Genomic DNA, 20,703 nt, shown 5'->3' on the forward strand with positions numbered 1-20,703 from the left:
CAGAGAGGGAATGATCCGGTCTGGTTTAAAATGGAGATGAGTGTGAATGGACCGGCTCCACAGAGAGGGAATGATCCGGTCTGGTTTAAAATGGAGATGAGTGTGAATGGACCGGCTGCACAGAGGGGGAATGATCCGGTCTGGTTTAAAATGGAGATGAGTGTGAATGGACCAACTCCTCAGAGAGGGAATGATCCGGTCTGGTTTAAAATGGAGATGAGTGTGAATGGACCGGCTCCACAGAGAGGGAATGATCCGGTCTGGTTTAAAATGGAGATGAGTGTGAATGGACCAACTCCTCAGAGGGGGAATGATCCGGTCTGGTTTAAAATGGAGATGAGTGTGAATGGACCGGCTCCACAGAGAGGGAATGATCCGGTCTGGTTTAAAATGGAGATGAGTGTGAATGGACCGGCTCCACAGAGAGGGAATGATCCGGTCTCGTTTAAAATGGAGATGAGTGTGAATGGACCAACTCCACAGAGAGGGAATGATCCGGTCTGGTTTAAAATGGAGATGAGTGTGAATGGACCGGCTCCACAGAGAGGGAATGATCCGGTCTGGTTTAAAATGGAGATGAGTGTGAATGGACCGGCTCCACAGAGAGGGAATGATCCGGTCTGGTTGATATTAGAAGGTGACACAGTAACGTAGGGATTAGCATAATGATTTACGCCAGCAGCATTTGAAATATCTGTTTCGACGTACATCTGACAAATAAGATAATCTTAAATTTAAGATCTTTAATCTTTAGACAGGTGACCTGTGCTAGGTTATGCTTTGTGGAGTGGGGATACAACTGCACCAGCAGTGGAACATTTAACCCAACCTGTCCCCTTTACTCTCCTATGCCAGGTCATGCTGATTCTTGGGGACTTCGTGGCTGCCAAGCGATCCTTAAGGAAGGCGTTTAAACTGGGATCTCAACACCAGTCAGATCACGATATGGTGAGGAGAAATCTCAAAAATGGTGAGTGCCTCTCGCACCCTGTGATGGGAAGCATGAGACATAGGAGAGGCGTTAGTCTGTCCTGCCATTCCATCCCTCTCAAGCCCATTCTCCCCATAACCTTTGACACCCACTCATCAAAAACCCATCAAGCATTGCTTTAACTATATCCAATCATCTAGTCTCTTACAGCCATCTGTGGCAATGAATTCCACAGATTTACCACCCTCTGACTAAAGAAATTTCCCTTCATCTCTGTTCTGAATGGTTGTACCTCTATTCTGAGTCTCTGCCCTCTGGTCTTAGACTTCCACTATAGGAAACATCCTTTCCACATCCATTCTACCTAGGCCTTTCAATATTCAATAGGTTTCAATGAGATACTCCTTCATTCGTCTAAACTTCAGAGTACAGGTCCAGGGTCATCAAACACTCCTCATACGTGAACCCTTTCATTCCTGGAATCTTTCTCGGGCCCAAAACTGCTCTCCATATTCCAAGTGCGATCTGACCAATGCCTTCTAAAGCCTCAGCATTGCATCCTTGCTTTTGTATTCTCGTCATTTTAAAATGACTTGCCACTGACTTGACTTACAATCCTGCATGAGGATTCCCATATCCCTTCGTACCTTTGGGTTTTGAATTTTCAGATGCTTGCACCTCCAAGTTCACCAGTTTGCCAGCTAGGTCTCCACACTGGAGCTTATGTAGACCCCCAGAACGAGGAGATGTGTGGTGCTCCACGCAAGTGGTCTTGGCTCCTCTGGTGGGGAGTCCATCTCCCACTGATCCAGAGCACTTCCTCCGTTTGACCCTGGCAGAGGATGTGGCTGTGAAGTCCCAGTGAGAGCCTCGATCCCCTGTAGGTCAGCAGTCAGTGATCGTTGGCATCAGCCGAGAGGACGACCTTCAACTCCGGCTCACACAGAACCAAACCTGTCAGCTGCTTCTGGCAGAGAGAGTACTGTTGCCCCAACATCAGGCAGCCCTGACACACTGCCCCACCAAAGCAAATGTGCACCATTAAGTATCCATTGTCAGGCACTCCGCAGCAGTTTCCAACAGACAGACATGGGTAACAAACTGTGGTCCGAGTCTGACGCACGCAGTCCTGGGGAGGTAGTCATGATCCACCCTGTCAAACGCTTTCTCCTGATCGAGGGGGAGGCGGCTGACAGGCCAGCCTCATGGGGCAGATGGTTCAGATCGTGGACAAGGTGAATATTGTCCTGAATGGACCGGCCTGGGATCGTGTAGTCTGGTTTGGGTGGATCATTTGGGACAGCACGGAACCCAGGCAACTGGGGATTGAATTTAAGAGTAGGAAGATTATGCTGCAACTATACAGGGTACTGGTGAGGCCGCACCTGGAGCACTTTGTGCAGTTCCGGTCTCCATACTTGAGGAAGGATAAACTGGCTTTGGAGGTGGTGCAGAGGAGGTTCACCAGGTTGGTTCCAGAGATGAGGGGGTTAGACTATGAGGCGACATTGAGTCAGCTGGGACTGTACTTGCTGGAATTCAGAAGAATAAGTGGAGACCTTAGAGAAATATAAAAGATTATGAAAGGGATAGATGAGATAGAGGCAGGAAAGTTGTTTCCAGTGATGGGTGAGACTAGAACTAGGGGACATAGCCTCAAGAATTGCAAGAGTAGATTTAGGATGGAGATGAGGAGGAACTGCTTTTCCCAGAGAGTGGTGAATCTGTGGAATTCTCTGCCCAGGGAAGCAGTGGAGGCTTCCTCAGTAAATATATTTAAGACAAGTTTGGATAGATTTTTGCATGATTGGAGAATTCAGAGTTGGGGAAAAGGCAGGTAGGTCCATGGCCAGATCAGCCATGATCTTATTGAATGGCGGAGCAGGCTCAATGGGCCAGATGGCCTACTCCTGCTCCCATTTCTTATGTTATCTTTGGCCTGGCTAAGATGACCACTCATGGGTCCAGGTGGCATGCATCAAGGGTACATCCCTGAACCAATTACCTGCCCCTCTTTAGGGGATCCGTTCATTCCAAGGTGTCCTTAGAGAGGGAACGTGTGACCATTTTAGGTACAGAGCAGGATTTCCCAGGATGGTAGGCTCCCCCCAAGAAGTGAGTCCATTATAGATGGTATTCAAATGCAAAAGACAATGCAGAAGTTACCGGTTACAATTTAAAATAAAGTTTTGTGCTTTTGTAAAAGAAAAATGAGGGACTCAGTGGTATGACCTTGTACATTAAAAAAAATGTCAGAGCTCATGCCACCTGTCCCTCCCCAGCCTGGAGAAGCTGGTAGCTGGGGCTCTCACTGGGTCCTAGCCCCCCCCCCGCTAACACTGTGCTTGCCCTGCCCACAGCTGTGAAGGGTTGCCGGCTGGAGGAGGCCCTGTCCGAGCTGGGCAAGGAAGAGCAGCAAGATGCGCTGGGTCTGTGCGAGCAGCTCGGTGATCTCTGCTGCAAGGTCTGCAGTTACCGGAAAGCCATCGACTACTACCAGATGCAGGTAGCTGTCTGCGTCAGCTTCTGACTCCCGGGGAAACGTCAGCCACCCGGGGTGGGGGGGGTGGCAGAGGTGTCTGTGTCTACTTCTGTCTCCCGGGGGGTTGGGGGAAGAGACGCCATCGACTACTACCAGATGCAGGTAGCTGTCTGCGTCAGCTTCTGACTCCCGGGGAAACGTCAGCCACCCGGGGTGGGGGGGGTGGCAGAGGTGTCTGTGTCTACTTCTGTCTCCCGGGGGGTTGGGGGAAGAGACGCCATCGACTACTACCGGATGCAGGTAGCAAAGTTACAGGGTACTGTCTGCGTCAGCTTCTGACTCCCAGGGAGACGTCAGCCACCTGGGGGGGTGGGGGTGTCTGTCTACTTCTGTCTCCCGGGGGGTTGGGGGAGGAGACGCCATCGACTGCAACCAGATGCAGGTAACTAGGTTACAGGGTACTGTGCGTCAGCTTCTATCTCCCAGGGAGATGTCAGCCAACTGGGGGGGCAGGGGTGTCTGCGTCTACTTCTGTCTCCTGGAGGAGTGATGGGGGGGAAGGCGCCATTGATTTCTACCAGATGCAGGTAACTAGGTTACAGGGTACTGTCTGCATCAGCTTCTGTCTCCCAGGGAGACGTCAGCCACCTAGGGCAAGGGCAGGGTACAGGTATTACACTGATGTAACAGGCCAATCATCCTGTTAACCCTGCTCTGTCATTCAAAGAACATTTATTACCAAAGTATATATATGTCACTATATATTACCATGAGATTTGTTGTCTTTCAGGCATTTACAGGAAAATAAAGGAATATAATAGAATTTATGACGAACTATACACAATAAATACTGACAAACAGCCAATGGGCAAAAGAAGACAAATCATGCAAATAATGAGGAAATTACAGTATCAAGAAAACAATACTAAATAGAAAATCAATAATACTGGGAGCATGAGTTGTCAAGTCCTTGAAAGTGTGTCCATAGTACATTGTCCATGTTCCCCTGAACCAGGGCAGATATCGCCCCTGCATCCATCCTGATGAACTTTGTTAGAATTTTGTAAGCTTCAGTAGCATCTCTTAGACTCTAGTGTACAGAGGCCTCGTCCACCCAGCCTCGACTCGTACATCAGCCTGCCGAATGGGTGAACCTTGATTCCACTTCCTCTGGCAAATATTTCCTCTTTAACGTATACAAATCAAAACTGGTCACACTACTCCACGTGTGCCTCCCTACATCTGTATAGTCAGTCGTCCTTTTCTCAACACTTCTCGGAGTAACTGCCAACATATTATTGCCTTCTTAACTGATTGTAATATTTGCTTTCAGTGACAGGCGTACTCAGGTACTCCTGTAAATCAAAACTTCCCAACCTATTGCTGTTTAAGTAATACTCTACCTTTGTGTTTGTCCTCCTGAAGTGGTGAACTTCAGAATCACTGGCTGGGCATGTCTCATGAAATTTTTTGTTTTGCAGCAGCAGGACATTGCAATGCATACTAAAAAATGCATATATACTGCAAAAAGAGAAAAAGAAAAAAATACCGAGGTAGTGTTCATGGGTTCATTGTTCATTCAGAAATCTGAAGGCAGAGTTGAAGAAGCTGTTCCATAAATCTTGAGTGTGTACCTTTGGGCTGCTGTACCACTTCCTCGAAGGTAGCAGTGAGAAGGGGGTGATGGGGGTCCTTAATGATTGGTGCTGCCTTTATGAGGCATCACCTTTGAAGATGTCTTCGATGCTGGGGAGGCTAGCGCCCATGGTAGAGCTGTCTGGCGTTACAAATTTTGTGGCTTTTTCTGATCCTGTGCCATGGTGCCTGCATACCAGACAGTGATGCAGCCAGTTGGGGTGCTCTCCGCAGCGCAAACCAAATCTCCTCAAACCCCTTTCATTCCTTTTTTGTTACTGCATCAGTATGTTGGGCCCAGGATAGATCATCAGATGTTGACACCCAGCAACTCGAAACTGCTCACCCTTTCCACTGCTGATCCCTCATTGAGGACCGGCGTGCGTTCCCTAGACTTCCCTTTTGTGAATTCCACAATCACTTCCTTGGACTTTCCGACACTTGAGTGCAAAGTTGTTGCTGCAACACCACTCGGCCAGCTGGTCTGTGTTATTCCTGAGGTTCTGCCAACAGCAGTAGTTTCATCTGCAAATTTGTAGATGGTGTTGGAGCTGTGCCTGGCCGCACAGGCGTGGGTGTAGAGAGAGTAGAGGAGTGGGCTAAGGTGTTATTTTGTTGAGACGTGCCAGTGCTTATTGTCATCAAGGAGGTGTTGCTTCCGATCCGCACAGTCTGTGGCCCCAGGGTGAGGAAGTTGCAGATGGAGGTACAGAGGCCCAGGTGTTGGAGCTTGTTGATCAGTACTGAGGATAAGATTGTGTTGAATGCTAAGCTGTCATCAATAAACACCACGTGTTCCCAGTACAGGTGGAGAAATCCCCCCTCCCAACTCAGAAACAATACTTATTCCAAATCTTTGTTCCTGCCCATTAACCAGTCCTTGGGCAACATCACTCTGTAAATGCCAAATAACTGGGGAAGGTGAGCGGGGATTTGAAGCAGATTTATGGGGCAATTTTTATTTTTACACCAACAGTGATAGGTTCCTAAAACAGACTGCAAGGGCTGGTAGTGCATTGTTTAAGAGGCATTTAGAATTACAGAACATGACACTGTCTGGTCCTGGTTGTAACTGAAGAGACGGTGTGAAGGGAGCTTCATCCTGTGTCTGACCCCGGGAGTGTGTGATGGGGCAGTGTGGAGGGAGCTGCACTCTGTGTCTGATCCTGGGAGTGTGTGATGGGGCAGTGTGGAGGGAGCTTCACTCTGCGTCTGATCCTGGGAGTGTGTGATGGGGCAGTGTGGAGGGAGTTTCACTCTGTGTCCGACCCCAGAAGTGTGTGATGGGACAGTGTGGAGGGAGTTTCACTCTGTATCCAACCCCGGGAGTGTGTGATGGGACAGTGTGGAGGGAGATTCACTGTGTGTCTGACCCCGGGAGTGTGTGATGGGACAGTGTGGAGCGCGTTTCATCCTGTGTCTGACCCCGGGAGTGAGTGATGGGACAGTGTGGAGGGAGTTTCACTCTGTGTCTGACCCTGGGAGTGTGCGATGGGAAGGTGTGGAGTGAGTTTCATCCTGTGTCTGACCCCGGGAGTGTGTGATGGGACAGTGTGGAGGGAGTTTCACCCTGTGTTTGACCCCGGGAGTGTGTGATGGGGCAGTGTGGAGGGAGTTTCACCCTGTGTTTGACCCCGGGAGTGTGTGATGGGGCAGTGTGGAGGGAGCTTTACTTTGTGTCTGACCCTGGGACGGTGTGGAGGTGTCTGACTTGAGGAGTGTGTTACGGGACAGTCTGGAGGGAGCTTCACTCTGTCTGAGCCTGGGAGGTGTGTCAGAGTGCAGAAATAGGCACTTTGTCCCTTCTGCTGTGCCGAACTGTTATTCTGCCTCATCCCATTTACTTGCATCTGGACCATAGCCCTCCATATCTCTCCTTTCCAAACTTCTTTTAAATGTTGAAATCAATTCACTTGTGCTAGCAGCTCTCACCACCCTCTGAGCAAAGAGGTTTCCCATCATGTTTCTTTTTAATATTTCATCTTTCACCCTTAACCCATGACCCCTACCTCTTGTCATTCCACACAGTCTCAGTGGAAAAAGCCCATTTATCCTGTCTATGCCCCTCATAATTTTGTGTTCTTCTATCAAATATCATTCTCCTACACTCCAGGGTATAAAGTCTGAACCTATTCACCCTAAACAGACTCATGAATGGGTAGGGAATGGAGGGACATGGGGTCTGTGCAAGCAGATGTGCAGTTTAAATTGGCATCATGGTTAGCACAGACCTCGTGGGCTGAAGGGCCTGTTCCTGTGCTGTGCTGTCATAAAGCTATTCAGCACAGAAACGGGCTCTTCAGCCCACCATTCCTGAGCTGACCATCAAATGTCTACCTACACAAAACTCATAGTGGTGCTGTTCTTTTCTCTGCCTTGCTGATTCACGCGCTCATCCAGCTACTTAAATATGAAGTGTGTCAGCCTACTTGTTCCTCAACATAGATGCTGCCTGGCTTGCTGCCTTCCTCCAGGTCTGATTTCCAGCATCTGCAGAATCTCTTGTTCTGCCAGTCTCTGCTTTTGCTTGGGAAAGGGTGGGTAGCCACAAGTGTGGGTAGTCCTTGTTCCAAATTCCAAAAGCCTCTCGGGGAGGGTTCCCCTCAGATTCTCTCGAGCCTTCTGCCTCTCGTCCTAAAGCTGTGTGCTTTAGTTTTGAGTACCTCTGCCACAGGGTGTACCTACCGTAGCTGTGCCCCTCACCATTTAACATACATCTCAGTTTCTCTCTTCCCACACACCACCTTCACGCTGTACAATCTCTTCTCATAACTAATCCCTGGCACATCCTGCTGGATCTCCAGGGACATCACGTCCTTCCTATAGTGAGGCAACTGAAGTGGTACAGAGTACTCCGGCTGTGAAAACAAACACAGAACATTACAGCCCAGTACAGGCCCTTCAGCCCACGGTGTTTCAATCTAACCCTTCCCTCTCACATAGCTCTCCATTCTTCTATCATCCATGTGCCTATCTAAGAGTTCCTTTAATGCCCCTGGAGTACCCAGCTCTAGCACGACCCCAGCAGTGCATTCCACACAGCCAAGCTTTCCTCCAATCACCTCAATCACTGTTCTGTAACATTGCAGGGATTTGACCTTTGACAGTTCCTTTCACAGATGCTGCCTGACCCGCTGAGCTCTTCCTGCAGATTGTTGGTTGCCCCCGGATTTTTTTAATGACATTGTACCATAATCTTCTGCTCTTATCAAGTTCAAGTTCAGTTTATTGTCATTCAATTGTGTGCATGTAAGCTGCCAAATGAAACAACATTACTTCGAACCAAAGTACACAATACACACACAAAAATTATGAAGTAATATTACATAACCATTTAACCATATAACAATTACAGCACAGAAACAGGCCGTCTCGGCCCTTCTAGTCCATGCCAAACGCTTACTCTCACCTAGTCCTACCGACCTGCACTCAGCCCATAACCCTCCATTCCTTTCCTGTCCATATACCTATCCAATTTTTTTAAATGACAATACCGAACCTGCCTCCACCACTCCTACTGGAAGCTTGTTCCACACAGCTACCACTCTCTGAATAAAGAAATTCCCCCTCGTGTTACCCTTAAACTTTTGCCCCTTAACTCTCAACTCACGTCCTCTTGTTTGAATTTCCTCTACTCTCAATGGAAAAAGCCTATCCACGTCAACTCTATCTATCCCCCTCATAATTTTAAATACCTCTATCAAGTCCCCCCTCAACCTTCTACGCTCCAAAGAATAAAGACCTAACTTGTTCAACCTTTCTCTGTAACTTAGGTGCTGAAACCCAGGTAACATTCTAGTAAATTTTCTCTGTACTCTCTCTATTTTGTTGATATTTTTCCTATAATTTGGTGACCAGAACTGGACACAATATTCCAAATTTGGCCTCACCAATGCCTCGTACAATTTTAACATTACATCCCAACTCCTATACTCAATGCTCTGATTTATAAAGACCAACATACCAAAAGCTTTCTTCACCTCCCTTATCCACAAGTAAGGTAACGAGTAATCAGGTTTATTTATGACACGTTTAAAAAGTGAACAGTATAACACTTCTGGTGTGGTGGCAGGGATGAAGCTGTTTCCTGTCCTAATGCTACGGGACCTGATACGAGGGGTCAGAGCGATCACGGACAGATGGGAGAGATCACTGACAATGCTAAGGGCTCTGCATACACAACTTGTATTGTTTGTCCTGTTTCCTGTGCTGCAGTGGTGAGGGGTCTACAGACTTGCGTACTGAGCTCCCTGTATTCTCAGGCTCCTGAACCAGAGGGGTATCTTCACTCTCCTTGTCTCTGAACTGATTCCACAACCTACAGGCTCACTTCAAGGGCTTCTGACAACTCGTGTTGACAGTATTACTATTTTCTATTTGCATTTTTGCACAGTGGTTGCTTGTCAGTTTTTGCTACTGTATAGTTTTTGTTAATTCTATTTTATTTTTCTGTGAACCTCAAGGTAGTATATGGTGGCATATACGTACTTGATAATAAATTTAGTTTGACTTTGACTTTCTGACCACTGACCTCACACTTGACTGTAGATATTAAATTCCATCTGCCACTTTTCAGCCCAGCTGAAAAAATTAGCTGAAAAAGGGCAGATTGAAGTTAATGCAGAGAAGTGTGAAGTGCTACACTTCAGTAGGTCCAACCCGGGTCGGTTTTACACCGTGAACTGCAGGGCACTGAGGAGTGTGGTAGAACAAAGGGATCTGGGAGTTCAGGAACATCATTCATTGAAAGGAGATAGGGTCATAAAGAAAGCTTTGGCACATTGGCCTTCATAATTGAGAGCAGGAGATTGGATGTTATGTTGAGGTTGTATAAGAAGCTGGTGAGGCCTAATTTGGAGGATTGTGTGCAGTGTTGGTCACCCACCTACAGGAAAGGTGTAAATAAGTTTGAAAGAGTTCAGAGAAAATTTACAAGGATGTTGCTGGGTCTGGAGGACCTGAGTTATATGGAAAGTTTCAATAAGTTCCTTGGAATGTAGAAGATTGGGAGGAGATTCTATAGTGGGATACAAGATTGAGGGAAATGCAAGTGGGCTTTTTCCAATGAAGTTGGGTGGAAGTACAACTAGAGATCATGGGTTAAAGGTGAAACATGAAATGTTTAAGGGGATCATGAGGGAAAACTTCACTCAGAGGGTCGTGAGGCTGTGGGATGAGCTGCCAGTGCAAGTGAGCTTGAATTCAACATTTTAAGAGAAGTTTGGGTGGGTACATGGAGGGTTATGGTCCAGGTGCTGGTCGATGGGACTAGCCAGCTTAAATGGTTTGGCATAGACAAGATGAGCTGAGCAGCCTATTTCTCTACTTTATTTTTCTATGATCCAAATATGCTTGAACTTGTATGTCCTGCCTGTATTAGTGGCTAGAGTAAAGCCTAAAAATGTCCATGATCAGCGATTAAGGTTCAATTCCCTACGCTTTCTGTAAAGAGATGCCCCTTCATCATGTGGGTTTCCTCCAGGTGCTCTGGTTTCCTGCCTCACTCCAAAAGACGTCAGCGTTAGTGAGTTGTGGGCATGCAATGTTGGCACCGGAAGCACAACAACTCATAGGCTGTCCACAGCACATCCTCGGACTGTGTGGGTCATTGATACAAAATGATGCTTTCCACTGCATGTTTCAATGTACGTGACATGTAAAGCTAATCTTTAATAGAATAATAGTTCTGTTACAGCAGCTGATGGAAATCTCTCACTCATCCCAGTGTGCATTCACTCTCCCCTCTCCCCTTCCTCCATCAGCTGAGATATGCAGAGCAGCTGGAGAAACCAGACCGGGAGCTGGCGGTTATACACGTCTCACTAGCGACCACATTTTCTGACCTTGATGACCACGAACAGGCTCTGAAACATTACCAGGCTGAACTGAGTCTGCGGACAGGAAACCCGAAGGAGGTGAGGTTTTGTGTCCGGTCAGGGGCATCACCGTGCACGTTTGGAGCAGGTGGCATGCGGGACAGGCGGAGTTGTCGGTATGAAGTAGTGTCTGAGCCCGAACTTGCAGCAGAAAGCTCGTGGTGAAGCATTGATTCAGCTACCCCAGGCAGTGTGAAGGCTTCTAAGCTGGAGGATACACTCAGGTCATAGAGCATGGTACTCTGCACCAGAGACAACTGAAATTAGCTCACTTCCCTGTTGAACTGACGTGAGAGAGTGTGTCTAATGTTGGTGGTGGTGAAGGCTAGTTTGTCTTTGCAATTCACACAAAATGCCTGCAGGTTCAAACAACATCTATAGAAATGAATACAGACAACGTTTCAGGCTGAGAGCCTTCATCGGCACTGGAAATTAACCGTTCTGGGTGTGGGATGTGGGATTTCCAGGAGACTCCCAGCCTCCCCAGTGGACACCAGGTGCATCAAGATGCAGCTCCTTTGAGATCATGTTAAGGAACTGGAGCTGCAGCTCAATGACCTTCAGCTTATTGGAGAAAGTGAGGATTTGATAGACAGGTCACAGGAAGGTAGTCACCCCAAGGCTACAGGAGACAGATAAATGAGTGAGTGTCAGGAGAGGGAAGGGAGAATGTCAGAAAGCAGAGAGCACCTATGCGGCTGCCCCTGGACAATAAGCACTCCATTTTGAGTCCCTTTGGGGTGCAGCAACCTGCCTTTGGGAGGCAACTGGCCCTGAGGCTCAGCAGGGTAGGGAACAGAAGTAGATGGCATCAGTAACAGAGGACTCTAGTCAGGGGACAAATGGGCGATTCTGTTGACGTGAAAAGGACACACGGATGGTAGTTTGCCTCCCAGATGCCAGGGTCTGTGATGTTTCTGGATGTGTCCACAATATCCTGGAAAGGGAGAGTGAGCAGCCAGGCGTCATGGTACATATTGGTACCAGCGATGTAGGAAGGAAAAGGAAGGAGGTCCTGAAAATAGACTACAGGGAGTTAGGAAGGCAGCTGAGAAGCAGGGCCTGAAGGGTAGTAATCTCGGGATTGCTGCCTGTACCACACGACAGTGAGGATAGGAATAGGATGAGGCAGCTGAAGAATTGGGGCAGCAGGCGGGCATTCAGATTTCTAGATAATTTGAACCTCTTCTGGGCAAGTGGGACCTGTGCAAATGGAATGGGTTGCTCTTGAATCTGAGGGAGACCAATATTCTTGTGGGCAAGTTTACAGTAGCAGTTGGGAGTGGTTTAAACTAATATGGCAGGGGGATGGGAACCAGGATGATAGAGCTGAGGATGAGCCAGCAGGTTTACAAGTAGATGATGGGTGTAACATGAATGTAAGGAAGGACAAGCCAATGACTGGGTACAAATGCAGACAGGGAAAAGAGTTAAGTTGTGCACAGAGGCAAAATTCAAAAGGGCGAGCAATGGAGGACTGAAGATGCTGTATTTAAATGTGTGTAGCATTCATAATACGGTGGACAAACTTGTGGCGCAATTAGAGATTGGTCGATATGTTGTTGGCATCACTGAGTCATGGATGAAAGAAGTCCGTAGTTGGAAACTTAACATCAAGGGATATAGTTTTTATCAAATTGTGGTAAGAGATGGAATTACATCTTTAGAAAGTGGCATGCGATCAGAGAATGTTGAATCTTTGTGGGTGGAGCTAAGAAACTGCAAGGGTGAAAAACCATTATGGGAATCATATATAGGCCTCAGATAGTAGCCATGATGTGGGATTGAGATTGCAAAGGGAGCTGGAAAAGGCATGTAATCAGAGTAATGACACCATTGTACAGGGGGATTGGGAAAATCAGGTTAGTGTCGGATCACGAGAGGGAAATTGTTGAATGCCTACGGGATGGCTTTTTAGAGCAACTTGTGCTTGATCCTACTGTGGGAAGGGCCGCCTTAGACTGGGTGTTGTGTAATAATCCAGATCTTATTAGGGAGCTTAATGTAAAGGAACCCTTAGGAGAGCTCTGATCTGGGTTGGTATTTAAATTGTCTAATCATACCTCACACTTGACCCAGCTGCAGCAAAGGCTCAGGGCATAGACTATGTCACTCAGCGACTCACTCAGGCCCGGATTTCGTCACCAAGCTCGAAGCTGCTCTCAAGCTCTTGAAATTAGCAATCCAACCTCCAGGCTGAAGGAGCATGAGACCATAAGACACAGGAGCTGAACTAGGCCATCGGCCCACTTGGTGATGGCTGACCCTTTTCTCCCCTTCCACCCTGCTGTTATCAGGCTATTGAACGGTCCCCAGTATGATAAAGTGCACACCATCTACTTTATGATCTGCACTTTATTGTTTACCTGCACTGTACACTCTGTAACTGTTGCACTTTATTCTGCATTCTGTTACTGTTTTACTTTGTACTACCTCGAGGCACCGTGTAAAGATCTAATCTATATGAATAGTCGGCAAGACAAGTTTTTCATTGTACCTCTATCATCACCATTACATGCCATGTCGCATCACATAGTGATCATGGTTTTGACCACGGTTGTTCTTGCCAATTTTTTTCTGCAGAAGTGGTTTGGGTTGGTAAATTGTGGACGTGCTCTGGTCGTGTCAGACGCACGGTGCCACTGGTGAGCTGCCCCCAGCGCATCCTCAGACTGTGTTGATGCAAGCGGCACATTTCCCTGTGTGTTTCCATGTAAAGCTAATTGTTTTCTGAATCCATTTATGCAGAGGGAAGGGGAATTGTTTGTTTCTGATGGAGACCCTCATGTCCTCTGTTATAGGAGTGCAAGACCTGGCTGAACGTGGCAATGGCCAAAGAAGAGTGTGGGCGACCGTACGCCGAGCTGGAGGAGTGTTACCAGAAGGCGCTGCGGTGTGCCGACCAGGCTGAGATGCCCCGTCTGCAGGTAAACATCCTGGCAGTGGTACCGTCCAGTTCCAGTCCTGTCTGCATCACGCTGAGGGGGTGTTCCAGATCTGCAGCTTGTTTGACAGCACTGTCCCCTCATTATTCAACCTGGGCAGTGTCTTGTGATGGGTGTAGGACTGTTGCAAATTTTTCTGCTGAACTGGTCTGCCAGTTCCTCCTCCTGGGAAGCGTCTTTAGGCTAGTGTTAGGTCAGTGGATTACTGGGCAGGCCAGCACAGCTCATTGGATCAGAATGACCTGTTCCATGCTGTATCTAAATAGACAGAGTAACTCTACTGGCATTGAAGAGGCATTTCCATATATGTGTGAAATGGAGGGATATGGATCGTGGGCAGACCGATAGGGGTTGTTTAATTTGACCTGATGGCATGAGGGATCTGGTCTCTTCTGTTTCTATGTTTTTACTTGGATTTTGAGTGGCGGGTCATGGTGGAAAGCCAGCATTTATTGCTCATCCCTAACTGCCCCTCGGGAAGGTATGGACAGGCGAACTGCCTTCCCGCTGAACTGCCAGGGAGGGAGTTCAGTTCCCAAGTCGGGATGGTCCGTGAGTTAGAGGGGAACCTGCTCCCCCCACACAACTGCTGCCTTTGTCGTTGGGGAGTCTTCCCAACCTTTTTCTGCTATGCTGTTAACCAAGGGGTTCATGGACATCAGGTTGGGACTAGGAGGGCACAGGTTTAGAGGGAGAGTTGAGATTTAAATGGGACCTGAAGGACAAGTTTCCACAGAGTGCAGTAAGCAATGTTCCCTGTCAGGTGTGCACACGCGTATCTTTTGCTGCTAGCGCACAGACTGTGCTCAAAAGGTTGTCACCCTCCACCTCATTGGCCTGTTAAGTAAGTCCCACAATCGTACACAATCACATTTCCTTTTCCGGTTTCTGATGCGGCCAGTGTCGGCAACCTGGAGTTTGCAAAGGTTTGTCTGCTGGTTTTAGAACTGGTTTATTCATACTATTTTTATTGAAGAAATTATTCAGCGAACACGTTGTTGTCACTGGGCAAAAAGTTGCACAGCACAAGATTTTTGCGCTGACTGGCCATTACAAATTTGAGGGAACAGAGGTAAGTATAGAAAATTAAAGCACAGTATAGACGCAAGATCAATCTAATTCTTCCCTCCTACACAGTCCTCCGTTTTTCTATCACCCACATGTAGTCACATGTAGTAATAAAATGAAATAACTGTGCCCAGAACACATGCACACTTAATGACTCAAACATTCTTTATTTACTTATGCCCCTACCAACACACTGTTCTAAAGACAGGACAGAAAACTGCTACTTTTGTACACAATTGGCTTATCAGTTACAGATATTGACCATTTGGTAAATTGTATACTTGCAAGATCAATCGCCATTCACAATAGAAGTGTTAAAACTTCAGATGGACAGTTGACATTTTGAAGTCAGTAAAGCAATTGTCCCTTAGTTGTTGGGTGTGCTTCACATCGTTCCGTTATTCCAATCTCGTCTGTCTCTGGTGACAATACTGCAAGGGTTGTCTAACCAGGGTTTTGTAGAGCTGCAGCGTTACCTCACTGCTCTTGAACGAACACGGGGGCAAAGGGATTGGTAGAGACAGAATTCTGCTGCTAGGTCTAAGAGAAGAGATACATTCACAGGGTTTAATGCACTTGGATAGATTAAGGAATCGATCAAACGCGAGCAAGGACTGGTTGGTTGGTTGGTTAAGGCCATCATTCGTACTAGTGCATAGAGCTGAGAGCAGCTCGCCAGAGTCCTGTCCTGGGCCAGTCTGTCACATTGTCTCCAGGTCTAGCCCATCTTCATGGTGTATCCATCCTCTCCCTGGGATGAAGTCTTCAGAGCTTCTATTGGCATTCTTTTTGCACTGGGTTTTTACAGGGTGGGGTTCCCAGCCCTGTGCTCAACCACTCCCCCCTGCACCCCCGGCTTTCATAGCCAGGCTTGGAGTGAAATGTGATTGGATCTGGCCCAAGTGCAGATAGGCATCACAGTTAGCATGTACAGGTTGGGCCGAAGGGCCTCTTTCTTTAAGAGTAGAAGCCAGAGGTCACTGTGGAGGATGGATATTTTTACTGTTATAGTTGTCATCCCGGAGTTCAGGTAGGAGAATGTGAGTGGGGTTGGTAAGACTAGAAGGTGGCTGGGTAGTTCCTCCCCAGAGCCAGCTGCTTGTCTGATCCACTGCCATGTCTGTCCGGCATGCTGATTGTCCTCCTCCTCCCTGCAGGCCCGATCGATGAGGCTTCTCCACTCTGTCCAGCAGAGGAATGGGCGCCCCGAGGCCGACATCACCCTGGGCCGCCTGCAGCAACTGTCGCCAGGCAGTGAGAGCGGAGACGAGAGTGATGTGGGCGAGGTGGACAACAGTGAGCCCCTAGAAGACAGCGAGCTGGAGCTCTCCGAGAGCGGTAGGTGTAGCAGCTGTACCGGGTGGTAGTACCGGGGGCTACTCCCCGTGTCCAGGAGGGCTGGAGGATAGGATGAACTTGCCTTAGTTCATTATTGGCACCAGGATGCAGGCAAGCTTTTTTTGTGTGCCATCCAGACAGATTATTCCATACGTAAGTACACAGAGACATCAGAGTGCAGAATGCAGTGTTAAAGTTACATAGGAAGTGCAGGGAAGATGGACAATGTGCAAGAAGCACAATAAAGTAATTGCAAGATGCCAGCAAATGGGGTTTAAACACTGACGTCCCTTCTCCCTGTGACCGAGTAGGTGCTCTGGTTTCCTCCCACGTTCTAAAGATGTACAGGTCGGTAGGGTAATTGGAGACATGGGTGTAATTGGCAGCACAGGCTCGCTGGGCCAGCAGTGCGTGTTACCTCCATATAAAACCATGTTATCCACCTTGCAGTACCTGTGGAGGTGAGAGGCATAGGCTGATGTTTCATCATGTTGCCCTGAATCAGGGCAGAGGGGGAACAGGAAAGATTTGGACAGAGGCTGGTGTGTGATGAGTGGGGAGAGGATGAGGGGCAGGTGGATCCGGTGGGAGGAAATGTTGCGGGTGATGGGTGGAGCTTGGTGAAATGGGGAGGGGATTAGTGGATTATGGTGATTCTCAGTGTCTTGGTGGAGAGAGTACGAGGGTAAAGCTGAAGCAGGTGGAAGATGGCCTGGTGATGGGGGTGGGGAAAGGGCTCGTAAAGCTACAAAGTACAAAGAAAAATTTATTATTAGAGTACGTACATGTCACCACATACAACTCGAGGTTCTTTTTCTGCAAGCATATGTGGCAATTCTGTAGAACAGGAACTTAGTTGTCAACAAACTGTGCAAAAGCAGATATAAATAAGTAGCAATAAAAAATACAAATTCCTGCAGCCGGCAGAGAGTCGCTGACGTACACCAGTGCCATCTTACATCTTGAAACGGTTTTTCCTTTCAGATGACGAAGAGATGGAAGGCTATGATAAATCCATCCCTGGCCGGAGGAAGATAAACCGGGTGAGTTTAAACACTGCTCTTAAAACGCGCACAAGCACGCGTGCACCCCCCCCATTCCTGGGATCTTTCTCATGAACCCTGAATGCTAGCACATCTTCTCTGAGACTAGGGGCCCAAAAAGCCTGTGCACTGGCTGTGATGCAACGAGTTGGAGTGCTCTCCCGGTAGGTGGTGATAACCTGTGAGTGCCTGATCCCTCTGACAGCTGATGTGTGCTTTATTCTTCACAGTGGAACCGGAGGAATGAGAAGGGTGAGACCGTGTTACACCGAGCCTGTATTGAGGGGAATCTGAAACACGTTCAGTGTCTGGTGGAGAAGGTAAATGCTGCAGTAGTCAGTTCTCCTTCCTGGCTCGCACCCTCTGCCTCTTGGGCTGGGGACGCTTGGGGTAGAGTTTTAGATGTTAGGGGGTGGAGGGCAAGGGGAGATGGAGATGAGGGGTGCGTTGGGTAAAATAAACAGATAACCCCTGGGTGCTGGGGGTAGAGTGTTGGGTATTAGAGTTGGGAAGACGAGGGGTGCGTTGGGTAGAAGTAGATGAATCTGGTGCTGGGAGTTGGTTTATTACTGTCACATGTACTGAGGTCCAGTGGAAATACTTCGTCTGCGTTGCACACAGACAGATTATTCCATACGCAACGTGATAAGAGGCTTGGATCGAGACATTTTCTCAGAGTGGAAATGGCTTGTGGTGTTTGGGGGGGCATAATTTTAAGGTGATCAGAGGAAATATTGGGGAGGATGTCGTTTTATACACAGTAGTGGGTGTGTGGAATGTGGTGTTAGGGTGGTTGTAGAGGCAGGTTCATCGGGGACATTTAAGAGACTCTTAGATATGGCACATGGATGATAGAAAACGGAAGACTTTGCAGGAGGGAAGGGATAGATTGATCTCAGTAGGTTAACGGTCGGCAGAACATTGAAGAGCCTCTACTCTGTGACAATATGTTGATGAAAGCTTTTCGCTGCACGTGGGTACGTATGACAGTGATCAGTTACCTCATGCGATTGAGGAGGATAGTGCAATATAGTGTTACAGTAACAAAGGAAGTACCATGTAAGCAGACAATACAGTGCAAAGGCCATAACATTAAAAACTCCAATGAAGTTAAAGGCAAGGCTGTGTAATGATGCTGGGTGTCTTAGCTGGAGAGGGGAATTTTCCCTCCCTCTTTCAGGGCCCCTGACCACCCCTGAGGCATGTGGAACACAGTGAGGTATGACCCCCTGTGAGCCCAATGTTTGGGGTTGCTGCCACTGACGGTGCTTGTCTCTGTTCCCCATTATCCACTCATCTTCTCCTGTTCCAGGGCCACCCCTTGAACCCCCGGGATTACTGTGGCTGGACACCACTTCATGAGGCATGCAACCACGGGCACTTGGGTGAGTCTCTACTGATGCCCCTCGGTCTGCACTCGTAGAGTTGTACACGAAGGAGACGGGCCATTCCGAGATTACATTTATCCAGTGTTTATCTTTGTCACTGTACATCGAAACGTGTCATTTGCGTCAGTCACCAGCACTGTCCAAGGAAGAGCTGGGGACACCCACAAGTTTTGCCATGTTTCCAGTGCCAACAAAGCACGCCCACAACTTACTAACCTAATCTGTCGGAGGGAACCCAGGCAGTCACGAGGAAAACGTACAGACTCCTCACAGTCAGAGGTGGGAAACAAACCTGGATCACTGGCACAGTAAAGCTTCACACTAACTGCTGAGCCTCTGTGTGGCCATTTGACCCACAATGCCCATGCTAACCAATGGGCACCCATCTCCTGGTCTGCACTTCGCAGTATTCTGTATCTAGGACGATCACGTGCTTGTCCAGACACTATTATTCGTTGAAGATTCAAGATCGATTAATGTAGATTCCGGTAAACAACTGTAAAGGAGAACAAAATAATTGTTTCTCCGGATCCAGTGCAGCACAAAAAACACTAGAATAAAGAGCACAATGTAAAAACCCGGTAAATGTAAACACATAAGATGCATTGATTGTATGAGGCTAGGCACGGGAAAGGTTAAAGTAGCAGGGTGTGGTGGGGGGGGCGGGGTTAGTGGGTGGAGGTAGTTGAGGTCGGGGTGTTGGAGGGGATTAGTGGGTGGAGGTAGTTTGGGGTGTGGAGGGGATTAGTGGGTGGAGGTAGTTTGGGGTGTGGAGGGGATTAGTGGGTGGAGGTAGTTTGGGGTGTGGAGGAGATTACTGGGTGGAGGTAGTTGAGGTCGGGGTGTTGGAGGGGGTTAGTGGGTGGAGGTAGTTTGGGGTGTGGAGGGGGTTAGTGGGTCAAGCTATAGGGATGTGGAGGGTGTCAGTGAGTGGATGTAGTCAAGGATGTGGAGATGGGTGTTGGTTGTTGGAGGTAGTTTTGGGGTGTGGAGGGGATTAGTGGATGGAGGTAGTTGAGGTCAGGGTGTTGGAGGGGATTAGTGGGTGGAGGTAGTTGAGGTCGGGGGGTTGGAGGGGATTAGTGGGTGGAGGCAGTTGAGGTCGGGGTGTTGGAGGGGATTAGTGGGTGGAGGTAGTTGAGGTCGGGGGTTGGAGGGGGTTAGTAGGTGGAGGTAGTTGAGGTCGGGGGGTGTGGAGGGGATTAGTGGGTGGAGGTAGTTGAGGTCGGGGGGTTGGAGGAAGGAGGTGTTGATCAGCCTTACTGCTTGTGGAGGGGTTTTGCTCTGGTAGTCCTGATGTGGATGCTGCGTAGCTTCCTCCCTGACGTGAGTGGGACACAGAGTTTATGAGCATCCTTCACGATGCTACAGGCATCAGAGGCTGAGCCAGTGTTTAATCGCCTGTCCAAAGCTGCCTCTGAGAATGTGGGGGTGTACCACAATAATCCTCGAGGGGTGGGTTGTCAGGTTCTCCTGTTTCCAACATACCCTCAGGCACCACCCTTTAGGTGAAAAATTTCCCTCCCAGGTTTCCCCATAAATATGTCTGCTACCTCACCACGGACAGTCCCAAGCACGGCTGCGAAAGGAGGAGGGTTGGGCATGGTGCTGGATACTGAAGTGCTCGGCAAGTCAGGCAGCATCTCCGAACTGTCCCCTCCATAGATGCTGCCTGACCTGTTGAGCTCAGGAGAGACAGTAGCAGAATTAGGCCACTCAGACCATTCGGTCTGATCCGTTATTTCAACCCCCTCAACCCATTCTGCCTTCTCCCCATAGCTAATCCCCTGTCTAATCTAGAACCCAGCAACCTCCAGTTTAAATGCACTCAATGACTTGTCCTCCACAGCTGCCGGTGCCAATGAACTCTGCAGATTCAAGATACTTGAAGAATCACTAGATTCTAGAATGATAGCAGAAGACTGGAGTATTGTGAGCAGTTTTGGGCCCCTTATCTTAGAAAGGATGTGCTGAAACTGGAGAGGGTTCAAAGGATG

The 20,703-nt window shown here is 48.3% G+C and overlaps 1 protein-coding gene across 3 annotated transcripts in view; it reads left to right on the plus strand.

Moving 5' to 3' along the window:
- The window catches only part of tonsl (tonsoku-like, DNA repair protein), a 125,000-nt gene that overhangs the window by 61,583 nt on the left and 42,714 nt on the right, over positions 1–20,703 (plus strand). For all 3 annotated transcript variants that reach the window (XM_059971558.1, XM_059971557.1, XM_059971559.1), the window contains 8 exons: positions 856–970; positions 3,292–3,437; positions 10,811–10,963; positions 13,726–13,851; positions 16,095–16,275; positions 17,260–17,318; positions 17,549–17,638; positions 18,631–18,703. In XM_059971558.1, the coding sequence (XP_059827541.1) occupies positions 856–970; positions 3,292–3,437; positions 10,811–10,963; positions 13,726–13,851; positions 16,095–16,275; positions 17,260–17,318; positions 17,549–17,638; positions 18,631–18,703 (943 nt within the window). The remainder of the gene's footprint in view (positions 1–855; positions 971–3,291; positions 3,438–10,810; positions 10,964–13,725; positions 13,852–16,094; positions 16,276–17,259; positions 17,319–17,548; positions 17,639–18,630; positions 18,704–20,703) is intronic.

The sequence above is a fragment of the Hypanus sabinus genome, chromosome 6 (genome assembly GCF_030144855.1).
Source record: "Hypanus sabinus isolate sHypSab1 chromosome 6, sHypSab1.hap1, whole genome shotgun sequence".
NCBI classification, from domain to species: domain Eukaryota; kingdom Metazoa; phylum Chordata; class Chondrichthyes; order Myliobatiformes; family Dasyatidae; genus Hypanus; species Hypanus sabinus.